Here is a 21,592-nt window from a genome sequence, read left to right as displayed (position 1 = left end):
TAAAGACATGCGCCACCATGCCTGGTTTCAGCTAATTGGTTTTTTAAAAAATTTATTTGAGAGTGATAGAGAGAGAGAGAGAGAGAGAGAGAGAGAGAGAGCACGAACGGGAGACAGAGAGATAGAGAATGGGTGCATCAGGGCCTTCAGGCACTGCAAACAAATCCCAGATTCATGTGCCACCTTGTGCATCTGGTTTACGTGGGCCCTGAGGAATCCAGTCTCAAACTGGGATACTTAGGCTTCACAAGCAAGCACTTAGCTGCTAAGCCATCTCTCCAGCCCCTAGCTAAATATTCTTAAAAATTATTCATTTATTTACATGCACAGAGATAGAAAAGAGAGAAAGAGAGAAAGGGAGAATGAGTGCGCCAGTGCCTTCAGTCACTGCAAAGGAACTCCAGATGCATGCACCACTGGGTGTCTGGCTTTACGTGGGTACTGGGGAATTGAACTCTGGTCATCAGGCTTAGCAGGCAAATGTCCTAACCACTGAGCATCCTCTCCAGCCCCAGTAGTAGGGCTTTTATACAACTTCTCTATGCCTGAAATGCTTTTCCCTGTTTATCCCATGGCTGACCCTATTACTCAGGGCCCAGCTCAAATTCACCCAATACGAGAGGCTTCTATGAGGATCTCACGTCTTACTTTTGCTACCCACCTAGTTCCTGTGTCTTACTTACTCTGTTGGATTTTTCCTCAAAGTATCCTGTGCTACTTGAGATTACTTTCTTATTTGTCCACGTGGTTGGAGACCACAAATATAACAATGGGTGGCAGGGGTGGGGGGGGGATTTCTCCTAGCCAGAAAGTCCCTGCAACATGGCATACATTCACCAAATTCAGATATTTCTGAAATAATTTCTCCCCTTATCTACAGACCTTCTTTCTTCCTTTTCTGAGTAGGGGTGTGGAATCAAGACTTTCCATGGGAGACCATTTCCAAGAGCACTGAGGAGTCAATATTTTCCCAACACAGTAGCAAGCAATATCCAGGAGGGACTCTCTCAGGGTGGTAAGAAATTCCCTAGTAAGACCTGATTAAAGCTGTACTGGAGAGATTGCTCAGTGGTTAAGGCACTTGGCTCCAGAGGCTAACAACCTGGGTTCAATTCCGCAGTACCCATGTAAGCCAGACGCACAAAGTGGCACACGTTATCTGGAGTTCATTTGCAGTGGCTGGAGGCCCTGGTGTGCCCATACTCCTTTCTCTGTCTCTCTCTCTCTTTCTCTGTCTGTATCTCTCTTCTTGAAAATACATAAACATATTTTTTAAAAGTATATCGTGGGCTGGAGGGGTGCCTCAATGGTTAAGGTGTTTTCCTGCAAAGCCAATGGACCCAGGTTCAATTCCCAAGCACCCATGTTAGCCAGATGCACAAGGGGCTGTACACATCTGGAGTTTGTTTGCAGTGGCTAAGGCCCTGGTGTACCCATTCTCCCCCCCCTCTCTCAAATAAATAAATAAATGATTAAATAAATAAAAAGTATGTTGTATTAGATCCTAGTGAGTGTGCAGAGATCCATAGGAGTTACAGCAAGGCCCACATGGAGGTTCTCAGTGAAACCTTGCAAATTAGTAAGTGACTGTCAGTGGTCCTCACACTTTGATGTGCACTGACAGCTTCCATAGAGTTTTAAAAAACATGATGCTTAATCCTTTTCTAGCTTGGGAACAGAAAGATGTCACCCTTGTTTGCAAATGAGTCACTGACAACTGCAAATATGTGAATGGTGTTTTATACATGCACAAAACATTTTCCCCCAAACTCTAGTTGATTCTGGACCTAGCTTTTTGCTCACATGGACTCTATGCTCTCTGCGAACACTAAATTCAGCCATCTTCCATCTACCCCAATTTGGGAGCGGCAGGACGCTAGGGACCAGAAGTTTGCCCGCGTGGCCAATTACCGTAACTCCAAGATGCTGGTGACATTTCGAGAGGGGAAGATGCGCCGGATGTAGTTGAAGTCACCAACAAAGAGGCTCCCATCGATCCCCACGGCCAGTGCGACGGGCGCCAGCAGCTTGTTGCCCTCAGCGAGGCCGTTGCAGCTGGGACAGGAGATGCTCCTGCGGCGGCCGTTGCCCATGACGCTGGTGATGATGGCAGGCTGCTGGGTCAGAAACTGGTTCTCGCCCGTGCCTTTGTGCAGTATTCCTGGAGGAGAGGAGTGGGGGGGGGGGGATGGTTACACAAGGCCCTGGGGAGGAAGCTTGGACTGGGCTACTGAGGGGTTGGAAGTGATAATGAGAGGAGAAAAAAAAAATTAGGAAACCGGTCCTTTTAGGACTGCTTTTCCATTTCTTCATGGTGCTGAGAGCAGCAGCGGAAAAGCCACCCCTGTAAGCTGTGGCCCGAGTAAGGTACCATCTGGAGGGCTAACTGAAGGTGAGTGGCGAGGTTCGGTAAGGCTGATGCACTAGACAGGCGAGTCCAGCACGACCGCCGTTTAAAGCGAGCAGACGGGGGAACCCACGGACCTTGGAGGGAGGACGTGGCTGAGGGAAGTGAAGACCTCCCACTTAAATGTCAGGGCTGGAGAGGACAAGTGCATTAATCAGTTCACTCACTAAGGTTCTGCAGTGCCAGGGGTGGAACCCGGCGCCTCACATACGCCAGGCAAGGGCCAGACCCAGAAGCGCGTCTCGGGCTCCTCACGTACCGCTCTTAACGTTGAGGATGTGGTGCTTGTCCAGGGACCAGCCGCCGAGGTTGGACGGGTCCAGCTCGAATCCCTGAAGCAGGGCCGTCCTTTTCTCCCACAGAATGAGGCTGGGGCAGGTCTCGTATTCAAAGCCGACAGACACTGTGAGACAGAGCGGGCGGGGCAGAGCAGGAGGCAAGACTGAATTTACTACGTAGAGAGTAAGAACCTACCTATGGTTACTCCTACTGTTTACCACACAGAGAGTAAGAGAGTGCTCACAGTGGTTCAGGCTGTTTCCAAAACTCTGCTCCCGAGGTAGGATCGGCTCTGGGCTCCCTGTGACGTGGACGGGAGGATGGAGAGGGGGCGTCTCTATCAGCCCCGCTGTTCACAGAGCACGTTTGCTATGCCTTAATATGATTTATTCTTCACTCATTAGGAGAAAGGTCTTTAGAAGCTTGGTGACTTCTTAATAAGGCGATTCTGGGGCTAGTACAGGTGACAGTCCTTGGTATTTGCTGTCTTTAGCACCCGTACATGGGGATTCAACCAACTATGCATGGACTAAACATGTATATTTTTTGGCTTTTTTAAAAAAATTAATTATTTATTTATTTGAGAGCGACAGACACAGAGAGAAAGACAGATAGAGGGAGAGAGAGAGAATGGGCACGCCAGGGCTTCCAGCCTCTGCAAACGAACTCCAGATGCGTGCGCCCCCCTTGTGCATCTGGCTAATGTGGGACCTGGGGAACCGAGCCTCGAACCGGGGTCAAGGCTTGATTCCCCAGGACCCACGTCCTGGGACAGATGACCTAATAATCCTCTTTGGATACCAAGAGATACCTATACATATCCTCACAGTTCCAGAAAGTCCCAGGAGAGGCAGGCACCCAGGGGAGTGTATCCTGCTGGTTATAGTGAAATTCAATGGGTGTAAACGTTGTTTTTAAAAAATCTCTCATTTTTCACATGTACAAATGGGAGTGAAAGGGAGGGATGGTCATCGATCTCAATTTTGCTCGAGCCTTGTGCCTTACATCCTTTCCCACATGTAAAACGAGGCAGGCAAAGTCTCAATTTCTAAGAGCTGTGTGAGAGAGAAGAGACCAAACACAGAGAATGTCATACATCTTTAATTGGATCGCTGATCTAGAAATATGAGGCACTGTTCTCACTGCTGCTTTTACTACATTAAGCTCTTAACTATGTGTGTCACCTTTGGGGATTCTCCACAGTTAAAAAAAAAACGGAGATATGGAAGTGTCAATATGTATGAAGGGCACATTTTTATCTTAAGACAACAACAAATAAAACCATACACATCTCCCAATGTATCTCCTAGCTTGTCCTCTGAAAAATGCCAAGAAGCAAGTGGCTAATCCAGTAGTGAGAGAGCTGCAGGTGCCTAGCTCATGGTCTTGATGTATTATTTCTCATTTGAAGAAATGGCAGGGGCGAGGTATTAACAAGATGAGATCAGGCCACTTAAAGATGTGAGACAGCAAGGAAGGAAAGTCACCATCAATGAGGGTCATGTCAAAGCATATGAGAGTCAGCTTAGAGAGACTCATAATGACCAAAGACAGGACCTTGCGACTATGAATAGATAATAACTTCAATGTATTGAAACATACTTGATACATTTCAGTTCATGAGTTCACAATGGTCTTTTCAAAGAACCATTAATTTGCCATCCGTGGAGGATGAACTAACTAATTATATTGAAAACCAGTAAATAAAGGGAAAGAACCAAGCGTTTGTCCTCTCCTTCTTATTTGAGCCACAGCTCAAATAACCAAGTAGTTAATGAGAAGTTGTCTCCATATAAAATTATTTCAGCCAATGGATGAAGGCGTAATGACAGAATTAAAATATCATTCTGCCATCCCTGGTGACCTAGGCACTGAGTATCCATGGCTGTCAAAATCATGATGCTCAGACCCCCCGCCCCCAGGCATCTCTTGGAGGAAGGAACACTACACCCACTGTCAGGCTGTCCCACCCAAAACAAAAACCAAACCTAAGCCTTTGAAAGACTCAAGTTCTAACCATGGATTTATAGGAGGTATGAGTTTAATAGTCACCGCTACATGATTGTGTGCATATAAGCACACCAAATGGGATACTACAGAAAAAAGTCCAATTTCTTCAACAATTAAATAGGGTTAAAAGTGGGAAACTGGGAAAGCAAGATTAAATTATTTCTTAAAAATTAAAAAAAGGAAGCGCCAGGTATAGTGACGTATGCCTTTAATCCCTGTACTTGGGAGGTAGACATAGGAGGATTGCTGTGAGTTTGAGGCCAGCCTGGGACTACAAAGTGAATTCCAGGTCAGCCCAGGCTAGTGTGAGACCCTACCTCGTCAAAACAAAAAGAAAAGGTAAGAGAAACTACCCAATTGTAAGAGGTGGATATTATTTCAAACACTTAAGGTATTAATATTCTATTCAGGAGATGATGAAAAAAAATTCCTTTTATTCCCCCTCTTAAGACAGAGTTTCCCCATGCAGTTTAGTCGGGTTTCAAATTCACAATCTTCCTGTCTCAGACTTCCAAGCTAGGGTTACAGGTATGTCATTACCATGCCTGGCCATCAACTCAAATACTGAACAAGAACAAGCTATTATCTGATGATAGTAAAACATTACAGTTTTATGATAATTTTATGATAATGATGCCATGGTTTCAAAGTGCTTTTATTTAAAAGTCATGTATATATGCACACGTATATGTGTGAGAGAGAGACAGAGGATGAGAAATGAGTGGGTGTAACAGGGAATTTTTCCACTGCAAACGAACTTCAAACACTTGTTACTTTGAGCATCTGACTTTAGGTAGGTACAGGGGGATCAAACCAGGGTCAGAAGGCTTTGCAAGCAGGTGTCATTAACTGTTGAGCCATCTTCTCAGACCCTCTTTTTTTTGTTGTTTTTTCCAAGGTAGGGTCTCGCTCTATCTAGCTCAGGCTGACTTGGAATTCATTCACTATGTAGTCTCAGGGTGGCCTTGAACTAATGACAATCCTCCTACCTCTGCCTCCCAAGTGCTGGGATTATAGGCATACGCCACTATGTCTGGCTCAGCGTCTCTTTTTAGATATACACCCTGATATATTCCAGATGAAATTATGTGATTCCTGGAACTATAGGAAAATATGGAAGGCAGGGGAGAGGGACGGTATGGAAGGACAGGGATCATTAGGAGCTGACATGACAGGAGCTACGGCACGTGGAGTGGATCATCTACTTTGTGGTGTGGGCTATTGTTCCAACATAGAATAAAGCCAGATATAATATTGTTTTGATTAAACAGTGTTTTGCATAAGACTAGGATTCGGGGGTGTCTATCCTTTTGGCTTCTCTGGGCCACATCAGAGGAAGGGGAATTTTCCTGGGCCACACATTAGGGACTCCAATAAACTCTGCCACTTTGAATTACTAACTTCACTGATGGGTAAGGTTGATTACTGAGGCATAGCCTTGCATGTTACAATTTAGACAACTTACTTGCCTCTCCCCTTCTACTCCAGCTGTACTATGGGGGTCTTATAATGTCTGTTTGGGTCACTGAGCGTCTGACTACTCAAGACCAAGGATCTAGTACAATGCTGTCTGCATAAAAGGAATGCCTGATAAGCACCAGCTACCAATCACAGCGACCTTTACTGAGTTTGGTGGTTTCTTACTGTGGTTGGTTTACGCATAGTTCTTAAGAGTCATAAGTCTACCGGCAGAGAGAATACAGAATGCTGGATTTCTTTTTTTAATATTATTTTTCTCATATTATTTATTTATTTATTTGAGAGAGAAAGAGAAAGCGGGAGGGAGGGAGGAAGAGAGAGAGGAAGAGACAGAGAGAATGGGCATGCCAGGGCCTCTAGCCACTGCACATGAACTCCAGATGTATATGCCACTTTGTGAACCTGGCTTTACATAGGTACTGGGGAAATGAATGGAGGTCTTTAGGCTTTGCAAGCTAGTGTCTTAACTGCTGAGCCATCTTCTGCTTCCCACTGCCAGACAGAGACTAACCCACACCTCACACTCTGGTAACCAGAGGACCTTTCTCTGAAAGTGAGTGCTCCCCCTCCCCGCCCCCACCAAAGACAAAGCCAGGAAACGCACAGCCTGTCTCCCAGAGCTGCTCAGAGCCTCGTCTCTGATGCTTGAGGTCCATGCAGCACACCTGCACACCTGCGAACGCTCTCTCCGGAACATGAGCCAGTGCGGCCCTGTTGTCCATCCAACTTGACCTCGAACATCCTCGTCCTTGGCCACATTCTAGCCACTGTCTCCCACACACACCTCACTCTTCTCTTGGCTGGGAGTACGATTCTTTTCTGATTTCCACATGGTTCTTCCTTATCATTCAAGTCTACACATAACTGTTACTCTACTGTGGACCCCAAGGGGCCTCCCCTGAGCCCTGAGTGCCCATCCACTGTTGACTGTTGCCCCCTCCTCCTCAGCATGTATCACTTATCTTTATTTTGTTAGGATATTTTCATTTATAAGCAGAGAAAGTGTGTGTGTGCATGCACATGTGTGCACAATAGATAGATAGGATATTAATGGCTACACAGGGCCTTTTGCCACTGTGAACAAGCTCTAGACACATGCACCACTTTGTAGATGTAGCTTTATGTAGATGCTGGGGAATTGAACCTGGGCTGTCAGGCTTTGCAACCAAGTACCTTTAACTACTAAGCCATCTCTCCAGCCCAAGTTATCTATCTATCTATCTATCTATCTATCTATCTATCTATCTATCTATCATCTTTCTACCTATCTTTCTTTTGGGGGCAGGGTTTGAGGTAGGGTCTCACTCTAGCTCAGGCTGATCTGGAGTTCACTGTGTAGTCTCAGGGTGGCCGTGAATTCACTGCTACTCCTACCTCTGCTGGGATTAAAGGCATATGCCACCATGCCTGGCCTTTCTATCATCTTTCTTTCTTTTCTTCCTTTCTTTTTTTTGGTTTTCTGAGGTAGGGTGTCACTCTAGCCCAGGCTGACCTGGAATTCACTATGGAGTCTCAGGGTGGCCACAAACTCATGGTGATCCTCCTACCTCTGCCTCCCGAGTGCTGGGATTAAAGGCATGTGCCACCACACCCGGCGACCCCTTCCTTTTTTTATTTTAACAAATATTTTTATTTGTTTAGAGAGAGAGAGAGCATGGGCATGTGCCAGGGCCTCCAGCCACTGCAAACAAACTCCAGACACATGTGCCACCTTGTGCATCTGTCTTATGTGGATCCTGTGGAATCAAACCTAGGTCCTTTTGCTTTGCAGACAAGTACTTTAACCACCAAGCCATCTTTTCAGCCACCCTCCTCTTTTTTTTTTTTTTTTTTTTTGAGGCAGCCTCTCTCATCCGGGCTGACCTGGAACTCATTCTGTAACTGCAGGCTGGCTTAGAACTCATGGCTATGCTACCATTTCAGCCTCCCCTGGGATTGAAGATGTGAGCCACCACACCTGGCTTATATTCTTATTAACACTTGTCTTGGCTTTGCATTTTCCTTGTCAGATCATCTGGGTCCTCCACTAGAAAGTAAGCTCATGGAAGAGCAATCCTGTCTGTCTTATTGATCTCTGCCTCTGTTTAATAGAACAGTGCTTAGAATGTTCAGGAACTGAGCTCATAGTGGTTAAGTTACCAAAACCAAGGTCATGGGTTGGTAAGTGGTTCAAACTTGGTACATACCAACAGCATCAGAGAGCCCATATACCCTTTGGCCATAAGCATCTGTCTTGTCCCAGATGAATGTGTAAGCCAGGTTGGGAGAAGCCTGGAATGACTTCTGGAAGAGATGGCCCTCTACAGCAACCATCAGGTGAACCCTTATGAGGTTCAAGGGCACTGTGGACTGGGTCATGGTGATCTTCAGCAGTGACTTGTACCCTGCAGTTCTGGAGCTCAGGTAGCGGAGCTTCACGTTGGAGCCTGGGAGCTCAATTTCTTCATGAAGAACCTGCAGGGGAACGCATGGTAGATCCACATCAAACACAGTCCCGCAGGCAAGCTGTTTGCAACCCAGCGCTGAGGCATCACACCCTATGAGGGTGCATGAACTATTTCCCATAGCGCGCGCACACACACACACACACACACACACAGAGAGAGAGAGAGAGAGAGAGAGAGAGAGGAGGAAAACCAATCCAAACTTCATCGTACACTACGGAGCAAAGGGACTGAGGTTGTGATTTTTGGATTAATAATTACTCTTGGTCACTGTTGAGTCTCTCTCTTTTTTTTCTTTTTTGCATTTTTTAAAACCACACTATTGGCAAAAGATGTAAATAAGAACAGCAGGCTTTATTGCTAGCTGCATGCAAGGAGGCCACGAGAGGCTATAATTATATGAACCTGCAACTTCCACTGACAATTGGCATAAAACAACAGGGATACAGTAATGTAATATGCCCTCTGTTGTAACACTGATGTAGATCATTAGAGCGCCTCTTATCATGTATCTTTATGACTAACAGGAATAAAAAGCAATTTACAGGTGGGTTGCACATATGTATATTGTTTTTATTTTGTTAACAGCTCCAGTGACTGCCAACATCTTGAATGACTATCTGCAGCTACCCCGCATTTCCAGGAGGGATTCAAACTTGAACCAACTGTGACTATAAATCCTACAGTTCTTCTACTTTTTTGTCTCTCCCCATTAATATTTGTTTCTGGCACACACTGGGAGACAGATGTGAGGGGAGAAAGTTGGCTGTTAAGTTTGGCTTCGGAAGTTCTGAGAGCACCCCGCCTCCCCCTGCACAACCCTGCCCTTCCTACCTGGGTCTCGGGCACAATTGGGTTCTGCCCAGGGGCAGCGCTGAAGAAGGTGGACAGAGGGGAGGAGATGATGATAGGATCGGGCCGGACAAAGCCACTGAGGTCACAGCTGGGGATGGAGTTCTCCTCGGTCTTCATCACCAGGGTGTCCATGGCGTAGAAGCTATTCCAGGGCAGCCACACGGTGCGCTCCTGGCTCATGAATGGGGCTCGTTCAAAGTGCAGGGTCAAGGCAGCGCCCCCATTGGCAATCAGATCAAACCTGGAGGGGGACAAGGGGGTCATTGAGAGAGGTGAACTCACCTGCAGACGAGGCCAGGCGCTCAGGCATCCCTGCCAAAGGGCGGCAGGACAGGAGGGTTTCCGAGAGGCGGGGTCGCTTCGCAGGAAGCTGGCTTAGGCTCCCACTTATCAGTTGTGCAGCTCTAGGTAAGTCCCTAGTCTTCTCTGAGCTCGCATTTATTTCTTCACCGACTAAACGGTAACACTGATGCTGACCCACACAGTGTCACCAAGAGAATGAAACGTGCTGATGCGCACAGGGCAAGGGGGAGTCGACCGGGCTAGAGCCAGCCCACCACCTGTTTTGACAATGATGTTGCATTGGCACACGGCTCTGCTCATTTGAGTTGTGGCAACAGAAACAACAGAGCCAGTACAGCTTGAGCTGTTCACTAACTGGCCCTCAACAGAAAAGGGCCCTTGATCCTGGAGGAAAGCACTAGGCTGAGAGAAACGCTCTGCAAATAGTGTGGTTATCACGGGGCAACCCAGGCGGGGCTCACCATTGCATGCTTCTGACCCAGCCCAACTGTTTCTGGAAACCCTAGCCAGTGGTTCTTAAACCATATTCCTGTGTGTACCTCAAGCCCAGACAGAAGAGAAATGCCTATAAAATAAAGCAAAGGCAGCCTCTCCTTTGTTAACAGAAGGAGCAGAGGTTGGGCTGGAGAGATGGCCTAGCAGTTATGGTGCTTGCTTGCCAAGCCTAAGGACCCATGTTGGACTCTCCAGATCCCACATAAGCCAGTTGCACAAAGGTGAGGCAAGAGCAAGGTCGCATATGCCCACTAGGTGGTGCAAGCGTCTGGAGTTTGATTGCAGTGGCTGAGGCCCCGGGTGTGCCAATTCTCTCTCCTCTCTCTCTGTCTCTCTTTTACTCTCTCTAACATAAAAAAATAAATAAATAAAATAGAAAAAGTGGATATTGGTGGAGAAAAGTGGCCCATTTTTTTTTTTTCCAGGTAGGGTCTCACTCTAGCCTAGGCTGACCTGGAATTCACTATGTTGTCTCAGGGTGGCCTTGAACTCACGGCGACCCTCCTACCTCTACCTCCTGAGTGCTGGGATTAAAGGTGTGCGCCACCACACCCGGCTCACTAGAATCTCAGCTGTGTTTCCATTGTGCTCACTTCAGAACCTCTTTGTTGTAAACACTCATAAATAAACTGAGTGCCAATCTACAGACCGCAGGTCTCATCCTCCTTTGGTTACAGGCTTGGTGTTTACTAAAATATTTAGTTATCTATACTTTGTGTGTGTGTGTGTGTACATGCATGTTCATGTAAGCTATGTGCACGCTATGACACACGTGTGAAGGTGAAAGGACTTTTGGGTCTGCCCTCCCCTTCTACCTTATTTGAGGCAGGATCTCTCATTCACTGTGCTGTTCTTTAACTTCGAGGAAATTCTCTTCTGCTCCCCTTCTCACAGTAGGTGTGCTGGGATTATAGAAACCCTGCTGCAGCTTCTGTTGTTTATGTGGGGTCTGGGATCAGAACTCAGGTCCTCAGAGTTGTATAGCAAGTCCTTCATCCACTGAGCCACCCCAGATTTGGTGTTTTGTTTTTTTAAAATAGATACAAGGAGCACATAAATATTTTTAATTAAGTAATTAATTAATTAATTTATTTATTTTTGAAGTAGGGTCTTTAGCCTAGGCTGACTTGGAATTCACTATGGAGTCTCAGGGTGGCCTCGAACTCATGGGGATCCTCCTATCTCTGTCTCCTGAGTGCTGAGATTAAAGGCGTGCGCCACTACGCTCGGCTATTTTTTTTTTAAGTATATTTATTTATTTATTTATTTGCAAGGGGGTGATGGGCACAGCAGGGTTTCTAGCCACTGCAAACAAACTCTAGACTCATGCACTGCTTTGTGCATCTGGCTCTATGTGGGTACTGGGGAATTGAACCCAGGCTGTCAGGTTTTGCAAGCAAGCCACTGAGCCACCTCTCCAGTCCAGGAGTGTATAAATATTAAGGTAAGTATCAGAGTATGCAGAGAGCATCAGTTTACACAGTAGTTAATTAGCTGGTTTACATATTCATTGGGTGTACATACTGCTGGGGATAGATTTGCATTAGACACTTAACAGGGTCAGATGTCTCTAAGCATGCCTGCAATGCTAGCGCTTGGGAAGCTGGGGCTGTTCTAGGACAAGTTCTAGCAAGTTATAGGACAGCCTGGCCTCCTAGTGAGATCCTGCCTCTGAAAAGTGTCGAAATAAATTCTTCCTAGATGTCATGAGAGAATCAGCATGAAGGTGTGCGGCCCACACTGAACTCTTGAATAGGACACGGGCTTCTCAGGGGGCATCCCCAGATGCTTCTTGTGACTTTCCTGGCTTTGCTAGAGTTTGGATCCCGGAGATTAGAGAGACGATCTGGAGGGTGGATTTGGACCATAATTAATGAAGAAATACCTGAGAGGGAGGGAGTGCAGAAGGAAGGGCCAGACAGGGAGCAAAGACTCATCAGTGTCTTTGTGTGCTGTCTTATAGGACTTTCTAGATTTCTGGAGTGTGGTTGTGCATACTTGCAATCTCAGCATTAGGGAGGCAGAGGCAGGAAGAGCGCCATAAGTTCAAGGCCAGCCTGGCCTACCAAGTGAGTTTTAGGCCAGTCAGGAATACATAGTACAACCTTGCTTCACAAACAAAAACAAAACAAAATAAAAAACCAACTCCAGGGAGCTGGAGAAATAGCTCAGTGGTCGAGTGCCCGCCTAGGACATGTGAGGCCCTAGGTTCAATCTTCAGTGTTGCCAGATACTAACCATCTAATCAGCCAGCCCACCCTCAAAGACAAAAGGAGAACGCTACCTTCAAGTCTGGTGCTGTGACTCATGCTGTAATCCCAACACTCTAAAGGCAGAAGAACTGTCACAAATTTGAGGCTAGCCTGAGCTACACAGTGAGATGATCTCAAAAACAAATCTATCAGTCAAATGACCAACCAAACCCAGGAACACTGGCTTCAAAGAGTGAACAAGTGCCAAAGGCTCTCTGCACAGGGCCACCTTTGCAATCCCAGGGTTTTCAAAGAAATTAGATTTGGTCACAGAGTGTATGAGTGGGACATTTAAAAAAATATTTTTTTCTCAATTTTTATTAACATTTTCCATGATTATAAAAAATATCCCATGGTAATACCCTCCTCCCCCCCCCAAAATATTTTATTTATGGGAGCGAGAGCAAGAGAGAGCGAGAGAGAGAGAGAGGGAGGGAGGGAGGGAGGGAGGGGGAGGGAGAGAGAGAGAATGGGCACACCAGGGCCTCCAGTCACTGCAAACGAACTGCAGATGCATGCGCCCCCTTGTGCATTTGGCTTATGTGGGTCCTGGAGAATTGAACTGGAATCCTTTGGCTTTGTAGGAAAACACCTTAACTGTTAAGCCATTTTTCCAGGCTGAGTGGGACTTTTTTTTAAAGTTTATATTTAGACAGAGAGAGACAAGGAAGGAGGGAGGAAGGGAGGACGGACAGAGAGAGAAAGAGAGAGAGAGAGAGCGAGCGAGAGTGTGAGCGAGAGAGAGAGAGCATGAGCAAGCAAGCGCGTGCACGAATGGGCATGCTAAGGCCTTTAACTGCTGCGAACGAACTCCAGTTGCGTGTGCCCTCTTGTGGAGCATATGTGACATTGCGTGCTTGCATCATTGCACATTGGTTCTGTGGCACCTGGAGATTCGAACATAAGTTCTTGGGCTTTGCAGGCAAGCACCTTAACCACTAATCCATATCTGCAGTACTCTTTTTAAAATTTATTTTGAGAGATGGTTAGATAGATAGATAGATAGAAAGAATAAGATTAGTGGGACATTTAATGAAGATGATTTCTCATGATGGTTTGACTTAGAATTTTCAACTTTCCAGTGGCACAAAAATAATATACATGCAGTAGAAACTGTGATTTGAATTTTGATCTTTTCCCAGGCTTAAGCTAAGCACTACAACACTCTCTTGAAATGCAAGCTGAGACAGTGTGCTGTTGAGGGCCCTTTGTTTGGTAAATTGGGTGCATTTCACACATGAATCAGGATGGTGAGTCACAGTCTTGGCAGGCATCATCAGGTCCCTTCCTCAGGTTTCAGTGTAGGGCCCGAGAGTAGGCTACTGTGGGATTGGGATGTTTGCAACTGTCTGCAATGTTTCATCAGGATATGGAAAATGAGGCTAGACTCTTCATGGAGGAAGGCAAGAATCATAGTTCTTCCTTCATGACACATTCATGATTTGTAGAGTTGGTTTCGTAGAAAAAAAAAAAAACTATCAAGTTTACAGTGATGGTCCATTTCTTCCTTTGGAAGTGAATGTGTTAGTGTGTGCACACATGTGTATGTGTGTGCATGTGTATGCATGAGTACGTGTATAAGAGAATGTGTTAGTGTGTGCATGGGTGTCTATGTGTGTGCATAAGTATATGTGTGTGTCGTCCAGAGTGAGCATTCTTCCCTTTCTATAGATGTCTTTCTTTTTTTTTTTTTTTTTTGCCTTCTTTTTGCTTTAACTTTTAACTCTATGTCCAATGGATTAAGGAAGTGGCAACGCTTTCATCTTGGTGGGGGCTGCAGGGTACACATTTCCAATCAGAAGATAATGGGGGAAGGTCTCCTCCTCCACACAGCAGGGTGACTGCTAAATGTACTTAATTACACTTCTCTGATTACAGCCCACCCCTTAAAACTGCAGCAAACACATCACAGCTCCTCAAGCCACAGATGAAAGCCGTGAGGGGGATCCACCATTGTGTGGGTTCTCATCACCCTGAACTGCCTTTGATTTTAAAATAGCAGTTACCTTTCTCTTTCTAGAACCCACCCCCATCCCTAGCACATGCAAAATAGCATTTACCTGACATGAAAACAGAAGGGTGATAGCCGGCAGCCGCCCTGGACTCACTGGCCTTTCTGTTTGTTTTCTAGTTGGAACACCATACTATCAAGCATGACACATCTTTGGGGGAATCCTCCCTAGAGGTCTTGGCAGGTGGCCATTCCTGTTTGTAATAGGAGCCACGTGGTTCTAAGCCAAATTCCCTTGGCATGCACACTTGATCCTGAGTAGGTATAGGCCCCACAAAGCTACTTACGTGCCATCCTGGCGGGTGATGGTGTAGCCATATTTTGGGTACTTGACAAAAGACACATTCACGCCGACCAGGGGAGTGCCATCTGTAGTTACTACTTGACCTCGGATGAGAGAAACCAGGCTGAGAGGGAAAGAAACAAAGGTATGTGAGATGCAGAGAAACAGAGAAGCAGGTTGTTGATTGTTCTTTCCTGCCACTGGCGCATCCTATGACCGTTGTCTGGTCCCCAGACCAGGAGAAGACCTTTAACATTAGCTGCTCGGCTGCATGTAATTGTATCTCTCAGAGAGGTGTGGGCAGTGAAGAGTCTCGGTGCTTTACTTAAGCACAAGAACACTGACTGTCATCCTGGGGTGAAATTCCTGGGTAGCATCGCTCATCATTGGGCTGAGCAGTAAGGTCTTCAGGGTCTGCAGGGCACATTCCCTTAGCCTTGGCCTTGGCCCATTGCTTGATGTCATTTGGCACTGGTTTGGCCCAAGCTTCAGGCTGGCACTCATCACTCACTTGTGTGTGTTGGCCTGGCACAGAGAGTATTATGCTCAGGCGAGAGCTTCCCCATCTGGCCACTCATTTCCTAATTTGGTTTTGGAGCCAGGCCATGCTCCTCTCCTGCTGGAGGCTGAGATGTCAGGAGGGTACATGGCAGTGCCCAGTTTGTTATGAGACACACACACACACACACACACACTCATCCTCTCTCTCTACTTTGCCTTCCAAGAACAGAATGTCTTATCATCCATAAGAGCCTGAGGAAAACAGAACACTGGAGATAGTTTTCCTCTGGTGGAAATATTTTGGATTCTGGATTATATAAAATTATGCATTTTTTTTTCTCATGTTAAACTCCTGCTCTCTTGGGAGGTAGATGTCTAAAATCCTACCTATTTTTCTGGTGGCATTATGGCATACTCCCTTCTTTCTACATGACAGTAAATAGAATGTTCCCAAGAATGACAGTTTCCAAACAGCTGTCTTATAATCTTATATCACAGTGATGTGGGTTGAGTTTCCTTTGGAAATACTTTGGACTAGAAGTACTTTAGATTTAGAATTTCTAGTATTTTGGAATATTTACATATCCATAATGAGATGTCTTGGGGATAAGACTCAAGTCTAAACATTTGATTCATATATGTTTCATATACACCTTATGCCCTAAAGGAAATCTGATGTAAAATATTAGCAATTTGGTGCTGGAGAGTTGGCTCAGCTATTAAAGGTGTTTAATTACATGGCCTGAGGGCCTGGGTTTGACTTTCTAGTACCCACGTAAAGCCAGATGCACAAAGTGGCACATGCATCTGGAGTTTGTTTGCAGTGGCAGGAAGCCCTGGCACGCCCATTCTTTCTTCTTAAATAGATTTTAAATAACTAATTTAATTTAATGAATATTTATTAAATTTATTAACATAATTTATTAAATAAAACATTTAATTTAATAAATATTTTTTAATAATTTTGTGCATGAGAAAAGGTTTTTGGGGTGGACTTTTCTACTTGGAGTGTCATGCTGGTATTTAATATGTTTTGGATTTTGGGGGCTTTTGAATTTGGGATTTTCAGGTTAAAGATATTCAACCTGTACTCTACGGAAAGCCCAAAGAAGGAGAATACATGTCTCCTCTCCTGGAATTCTCTTGATCTTATGAAGAAATAGAACCATGCAAGGCTCCATGTCTGCATCGAGCTCCCAGATGACAATGCTGGCCTCCGCATGAACTGCCATCCTTGGAGACAAGAGGGCAGAGCGCTTCTCCTAGCTAGCTGGGCACACTTCCCACTTCTGGAATAGGTAATCGGGCTGACCTGCTCTTTGCCAGAATCTTGTCAAAGCTTTTTGGAACATACTGACTTTGCAATCCCAGGTGTCCCCAAGGCATAAGGGATGCTGCCTCCAACCATCTCTTTCTATTAGCAACACCCCTCTACCCCTCACCATCGGGATTCAACCCCAACTCCCTGGTGATCTTGGGGCACTTGGACCATTCCATGACAGCTCTAATTGTCTGCCACTGGCCGCCTAACAAATGAACTCTACTTTTAGCTGCTCCCAACCACAATGCTAGAGTCTTTTGCAAGTCAAAAACTAATTTATGAAAATAATCCTTTTTGTTCAGTTCCATTTTCTCGACTTAGCTTAGACTAAGGTTTCTTTCAGGCTTTACCACACACTGTTTTAAAATCAAGGATGTGTTGATGACCACAAGGTATACAGTGCTCGTGAGTTGAAAACAAATTTTGGAGTGTGTTCCATCGTGCTGTTTTTTTCCTTCTCTCCATTTTCCTACTCCTTTCAAGTCAGTCCTACAGCATAAGGCTTTGCAGAGTGCCACGGGGAATAGAAGGGGCTGGGCTGCCGTGATTTCTCTGGCTCTGTTTTTGTAATTCATCATTGCTGCTGGCTTTCTGTCGTTTCTAGGCAGCCAAGTCACAGAAAAGATTCAGCTAAGACATGCTATCAGTTCATTTCTATTTATGATTATTGATGTGTAACAATTATCACATTATCTCGATAGTGAGATCTGCACTATAAATTATAGTGGTGGAGTCAAGGCGTCTTAGTTATTTTTGTCTGCCATTATTGAGGGGAACGCCTTTTAAGAAGTCTTGAATCAAGTTCTTTTTTACTCCCAGCGTTGTCCTTCATTATTTGGCAGACGGGAATGTACTGAGGATCGCCGCTCGCCGGACTTTGACCCATGTCGCGGCGTGCTATTTTATACTTCTGAATTACGCATCTGAGCTGAGATGCGTGGGCTCATCAAACTTCTGAGATGGCCTGATGTGGTGGTGCCCACGCCTTTAATCCTAGCACTCGGGAGACAGAGTAGGAGGATTGCAGTGAGTTCCAGGCCAGCCTGAGACTACAAAGTGAATTCCAGGTCAGCCTGGGCTAGAGCAAGGTCCTACCTTGAAAAACAAAACCACCCCCCACCAACAAAAAAACAAAACCTCTGTGACATTTCCTCTATGGTGACATGTGAGCTGATTTAGACTACACATATTTTGGTGTTCCTGCATGTTCCATGGTCTCTTGGCTCTCACTCAGGGGCCTTCTGGAGGACGTAACTATTGGTAGAGTGGTTAGGATGAACTCAAAGGACAGAGGAAGAAAGAGTATGAAAAGAAAGCAGCAGGGAATGACTGAGTTTAGGCATACATTGTGAAGTACCAGCAAGGAGGAAGACAGAAGCAGACACGGGCCATTGGCAGATATGTTCATGGTCTGAGTGAGTTACATGTGAACACCACTGAAATGTTATGGCCCAGTACGAGCACATCCGGGTTCTCTCATGAGAGGAAGTGTGTTCCCAGCCCATGCACCAATTCCTCCAAATGCACCAATATGATATGTCAGTGCGCTGCTAATGTGGGGGTGTCTCCAAGTTCTTTTCTTATGAATTCATTTAGTGCATCTGGCTATACATGGGTATTGGGAAATTGAACCCCAGCTATCGTGTATTTATTTGTTTATTTGACATATGTAGAGAGAGGAGAGAGAGATAGAGGGAGGGAGAGAATGGGTGCACCAGAGGCCTCCAGCCACTATAAACAAAATCCAGAGGTATGTGTGTCTGGCTTACAATGGGTCCTGAGGAATTGAACCTGGGACCTTTGGCTTAGCAGGCAAGCACCGTAACTGCTAAGCTATCTCTCCAGGCCAAGATTATGATTTATTTTGTATTGTTATTTCTTTTTCTGTTTAGTAAAACCAGATCAGAGAGAAGTCAAAAGATATTGGTCTAAGGTGATCTTGTTAAAAAATTGCATATTCAGAAGAGCTGCCAGAAGCCAAGCATGGGGGTGAAAGTCTGTCAGGGGCCTCAGAGAGTGGACACAGGGCATTCAGGACAAGTGCAGAATGCATAGTGAGTTTGAGTCCAGTGTGAGCTACAGGGTGAGATCCCCTCTCAATAAACCAAACATGAATAAATGGGGCTGGGGAGATGGCTCAGTGGTTAAAGGTACTTGCTTTCCAAGCCTCTCAGCTTCGGTTTGGCCTGAGTTCAAATCCTCAGTACCAACATAAAAACCAGAGGCACAAAGTGGCACATGTGTTGGGAGTGTATTTGCAGTGGCAGGAGGCGTTGGCATACACATTCTCTCTCTCTAAAACAAAAACAAAACAAGCGAGGAGTGAGTGCATGAGTGAATGCAGGCACCAAGAACTGGGGCCATGCAGCTTTTAGAAGGCTCTGCAAGGCTGCAGGATGGGCTGCACTTTTCTATCCCACTCTGCCAGGATCTCAGGGAGGGCGAGGAACAGAGTCCTGACCAGCTGATGCCTCTCTGCTCCCAGAGTCCAATGCGGGGACCTACAAAGTTAGGGGCTCTGGTAAGCAGAAAAGTCTGCTGGAGGCTGGGTCAGCAGCGGGCTTCCCCAGGTGCTCCTGAGTCTAGCCTAGGAAGGACAGAGCCTGAGCGAGGAGGGCGGGGAGTGTGTTCTCGTGTTCCAGTGTGCAGGGGTGGCTACAGTGAACACAAATGCACTGAATACAGCAAAAGAGTTCAAAGGGTGAATTTTGAATGTTCTCATCACAAAAAAGTGCTGAATACTTAAGGTGAGGGCTATCCTAATTACCCCAGTTTGATGTATACACAAGGTATACATGAAGCAAATTATCACATTGTACCCCATAACTATGTAAACCATTATGTGTCAATCAAAAATATAATTAAGGAAGCCTGGTGTGGTGGCGCACGCCTTTAATCCCAGCACTTGGGAGGCAGAGGTAGGAGGATTGCCGTGAGTTCGAGGCCACCCTGAGACTACGTAGTGAATTCCAGGTCAGCCTTGGCTAGAGTGAGCCCTTACCTCAAAATCCTCCCTCTCTCCCCTGAAAACATAATATATCAATAAGGGCTGGAAAGATGACTTAGTGGTTAAGGCGCTTGCCTGTGAAGCCTAAGGACACAGGTTCGATTCCCCAGGACCCACATAAGCCAGATGCACAAGGTGGTGCATGTGTCTGGAGTTCACTGGCCGTGGCTGGAGACTGCTGCATTCTTCCTCTTTTTCTCTTTCTCTCTCTCCCTCTTTCAATCTCAAGCAAACAAAACATTTAAAAATATAATTTAAAAGCTTGAAAAAATAAGAGGTGAAGAAAGGTTAAAATAAAAGAGAATGGGAAAAAAAAAAGAGAATAAAGAGACAGATGACATGATGGGGAATGTCAGAGGGAAAGCGGAGCAGATCATCTTGCTTAGGTTCCTGGAACCTAGAGGTCTAGTGATGGCAGCCAACCAGCAGTCTGTAATTTTCCATGTGAAAGAGCACACAGACGGGCTGGGGTGCGCTCAAGAAGTCCATGCATACTCCACTGACATCAGCATATGCCATGAAAACCTGGATCTGGACCCCTGGTTCGGAGAGGTGTCAGCCATGCACAGTTAAAGGACCCGTGCCCTAGTGGCCCTGCGCCTGCTTTCACAGTCAGTGTGGTGTCTAGAAGACAGTGGGGAAGGGGTGGCGCGGTGTCTCTAAGGCAAACCTTCCTCCTGCTGTCTTCTCCGTGGCACCGTTCTGACTGAAGGGACAGGCCAAGCAGACTACAAAATTAACTAACCCAGAACCAGAACTGTGTCCCAGAATATTCATAAACCTCAAGTTAGCAACTGAGAACAAAAGTGAGACGGACAGCCAGGCGTGGTGGTGTACGCCTTTACTCCCCAAACTGGGGAGGCAGAGGTGGGAGGATCGCTGTGCGTTCAAGGCCAGCCTGAGATGACATAGTGAATTCCAGGTCAGCCTGTGATAGAATGAAATCCTACCTTGAAAAGCCGTACAGCCCCCAAACCCAACCAAACAGAAGAAGTTAGCTGGAGAGCGTGAGGGTTAAAATGTGGCAGCGCTGTGCCCTGGGCACTTGGAGGGTCCATGAAGGCGTGGGTACTGTGAGCTCTACAGGTAATGCATATAACGTGAGCCAAGGTGCATCATTTTGACTCTAACATACCATGAATGATAGGTTATGTTATCAAGTTAATAACAGCTTTCAAAAAATACTCAACTGAATGAACCATTTCAGTAAAGCTCAGACAAAAGCTGCTCTCAGAGGTATTAAAAGGGGGATTTAAAATAACGACAAAAATGTCATAAAATAACAGATCATAAAAAATGATCTCAAAACTTGGAGAGCCAACAGGTGTCTTCAGCGAGTTCTGCCTTGAGGGTGAGATCCCAATCCTGCAGGGAGACCAAACTTGCTCTAGAGCCCGAAGTGGGGCGACAAAAGGACTGCCTGTGAGGGGCAGCAGGGGGGGATGCCTTGGGGCCAGTTTCTAGGGAACTAGGTCCAGTGGCCTACAGGGACAAAGGGCCCCTACCTGCTGTTGAAGGGATCGTCTCCAGGAATGATGTGGGTACTATCCTTGCCTGCCAAGAGCTTGATGCGGTCGTAGAAGGACTTCACTGCGGGCCAGTCCGTCTGGCCTTGCTGGATGATATCTAAGGGGTCCCGGGACCCCCGGCAGAGCAGGCTGTTCTGACAGGCTGACTGCAGGCAGCAGTCAGGGTCTAGGCAATCCACCAGGCCATCTGGAAAGGGCAGAAGCAGAGCCAAGGTCAGCACATTGCACGGCACTGGGCCACTTGGAGACATGTGTCGCCATCCAACGTAACCAAGGGCCTTGGCCAGCCAGCCCAGTATACCTGCAACCCACACTCACGGAAGAGACAAGACTGGAAGGAAACGGTTGGAAACGGTAACGGTGGTTTTCTCTAGGCAGTAGTAAAGTGTGGGTCTCTTTGTTTTCTTTATTACATT

General features: G+C 46.1%; 1 protein-coding gene across 10 annotated transcripts in view; it reads right to left on the bottom strand.

Annotated features, from left to right (window-relative positions):
• The window catches only part of Tenm2 (teneurin transmembrane protein 2), a 1,398,763-nt gene that overhangs the window by 60,868 nt on the left and 1,316,303 nt on the right, over window positions 1-21,592 (bottom strand). For all 10 annotated transcript variants that reach the window (XM_045152018.1, XM_004661036.2, XM_012949310.2 and 7 more), the window contains 6 exons: window positions 21,153-21,363; window positions 14,823-14,942; window positions 9,454-9,715; window positions 8,362-8,629; window positions 2,667-2,810; window positions 1,912-2,161 (listed from right to left, as the gene is read on the bottom strand). In XM_045152018.1, coding sequence (XP_045007953.1) covers window positions 1,912-2,161; window positions 2,667-2,810; window positions 8,362-8,629; window positions 9,454-9,715; window positions 14,823-14,942; window positions 21,153-21,363 — 1,255 coding nt within the window. The remainder of the gene's footprint in view (window positions 1-1,911; window positions 2,162-2,666; window positions 2,811-8,361; window positions 8,630-9,453; window positions 9,716-14,822; window positions 14,943-21,152; window positions 21,364-21,592) is intronic.

Source organism: Jaculus jaculus, chromosome 6 (genome assembly GCF_020740685.1).
Source record: "Jaculus jaculus isolate mJacJac1 chromosome 6, mJacJac1.mat.Y.cur, whole genome shotgun sequence".
NCBI classification, from domain to species: domain Eukaryota; kingdom Metazoa; phylum Chordata; class Mammalia; order Rodentia; family Dipodidae; genus Jaculus; species Jaculus jaculus.
This window is presented reverse-complemented; position numbering and strand designations above follow the sequence as displayed.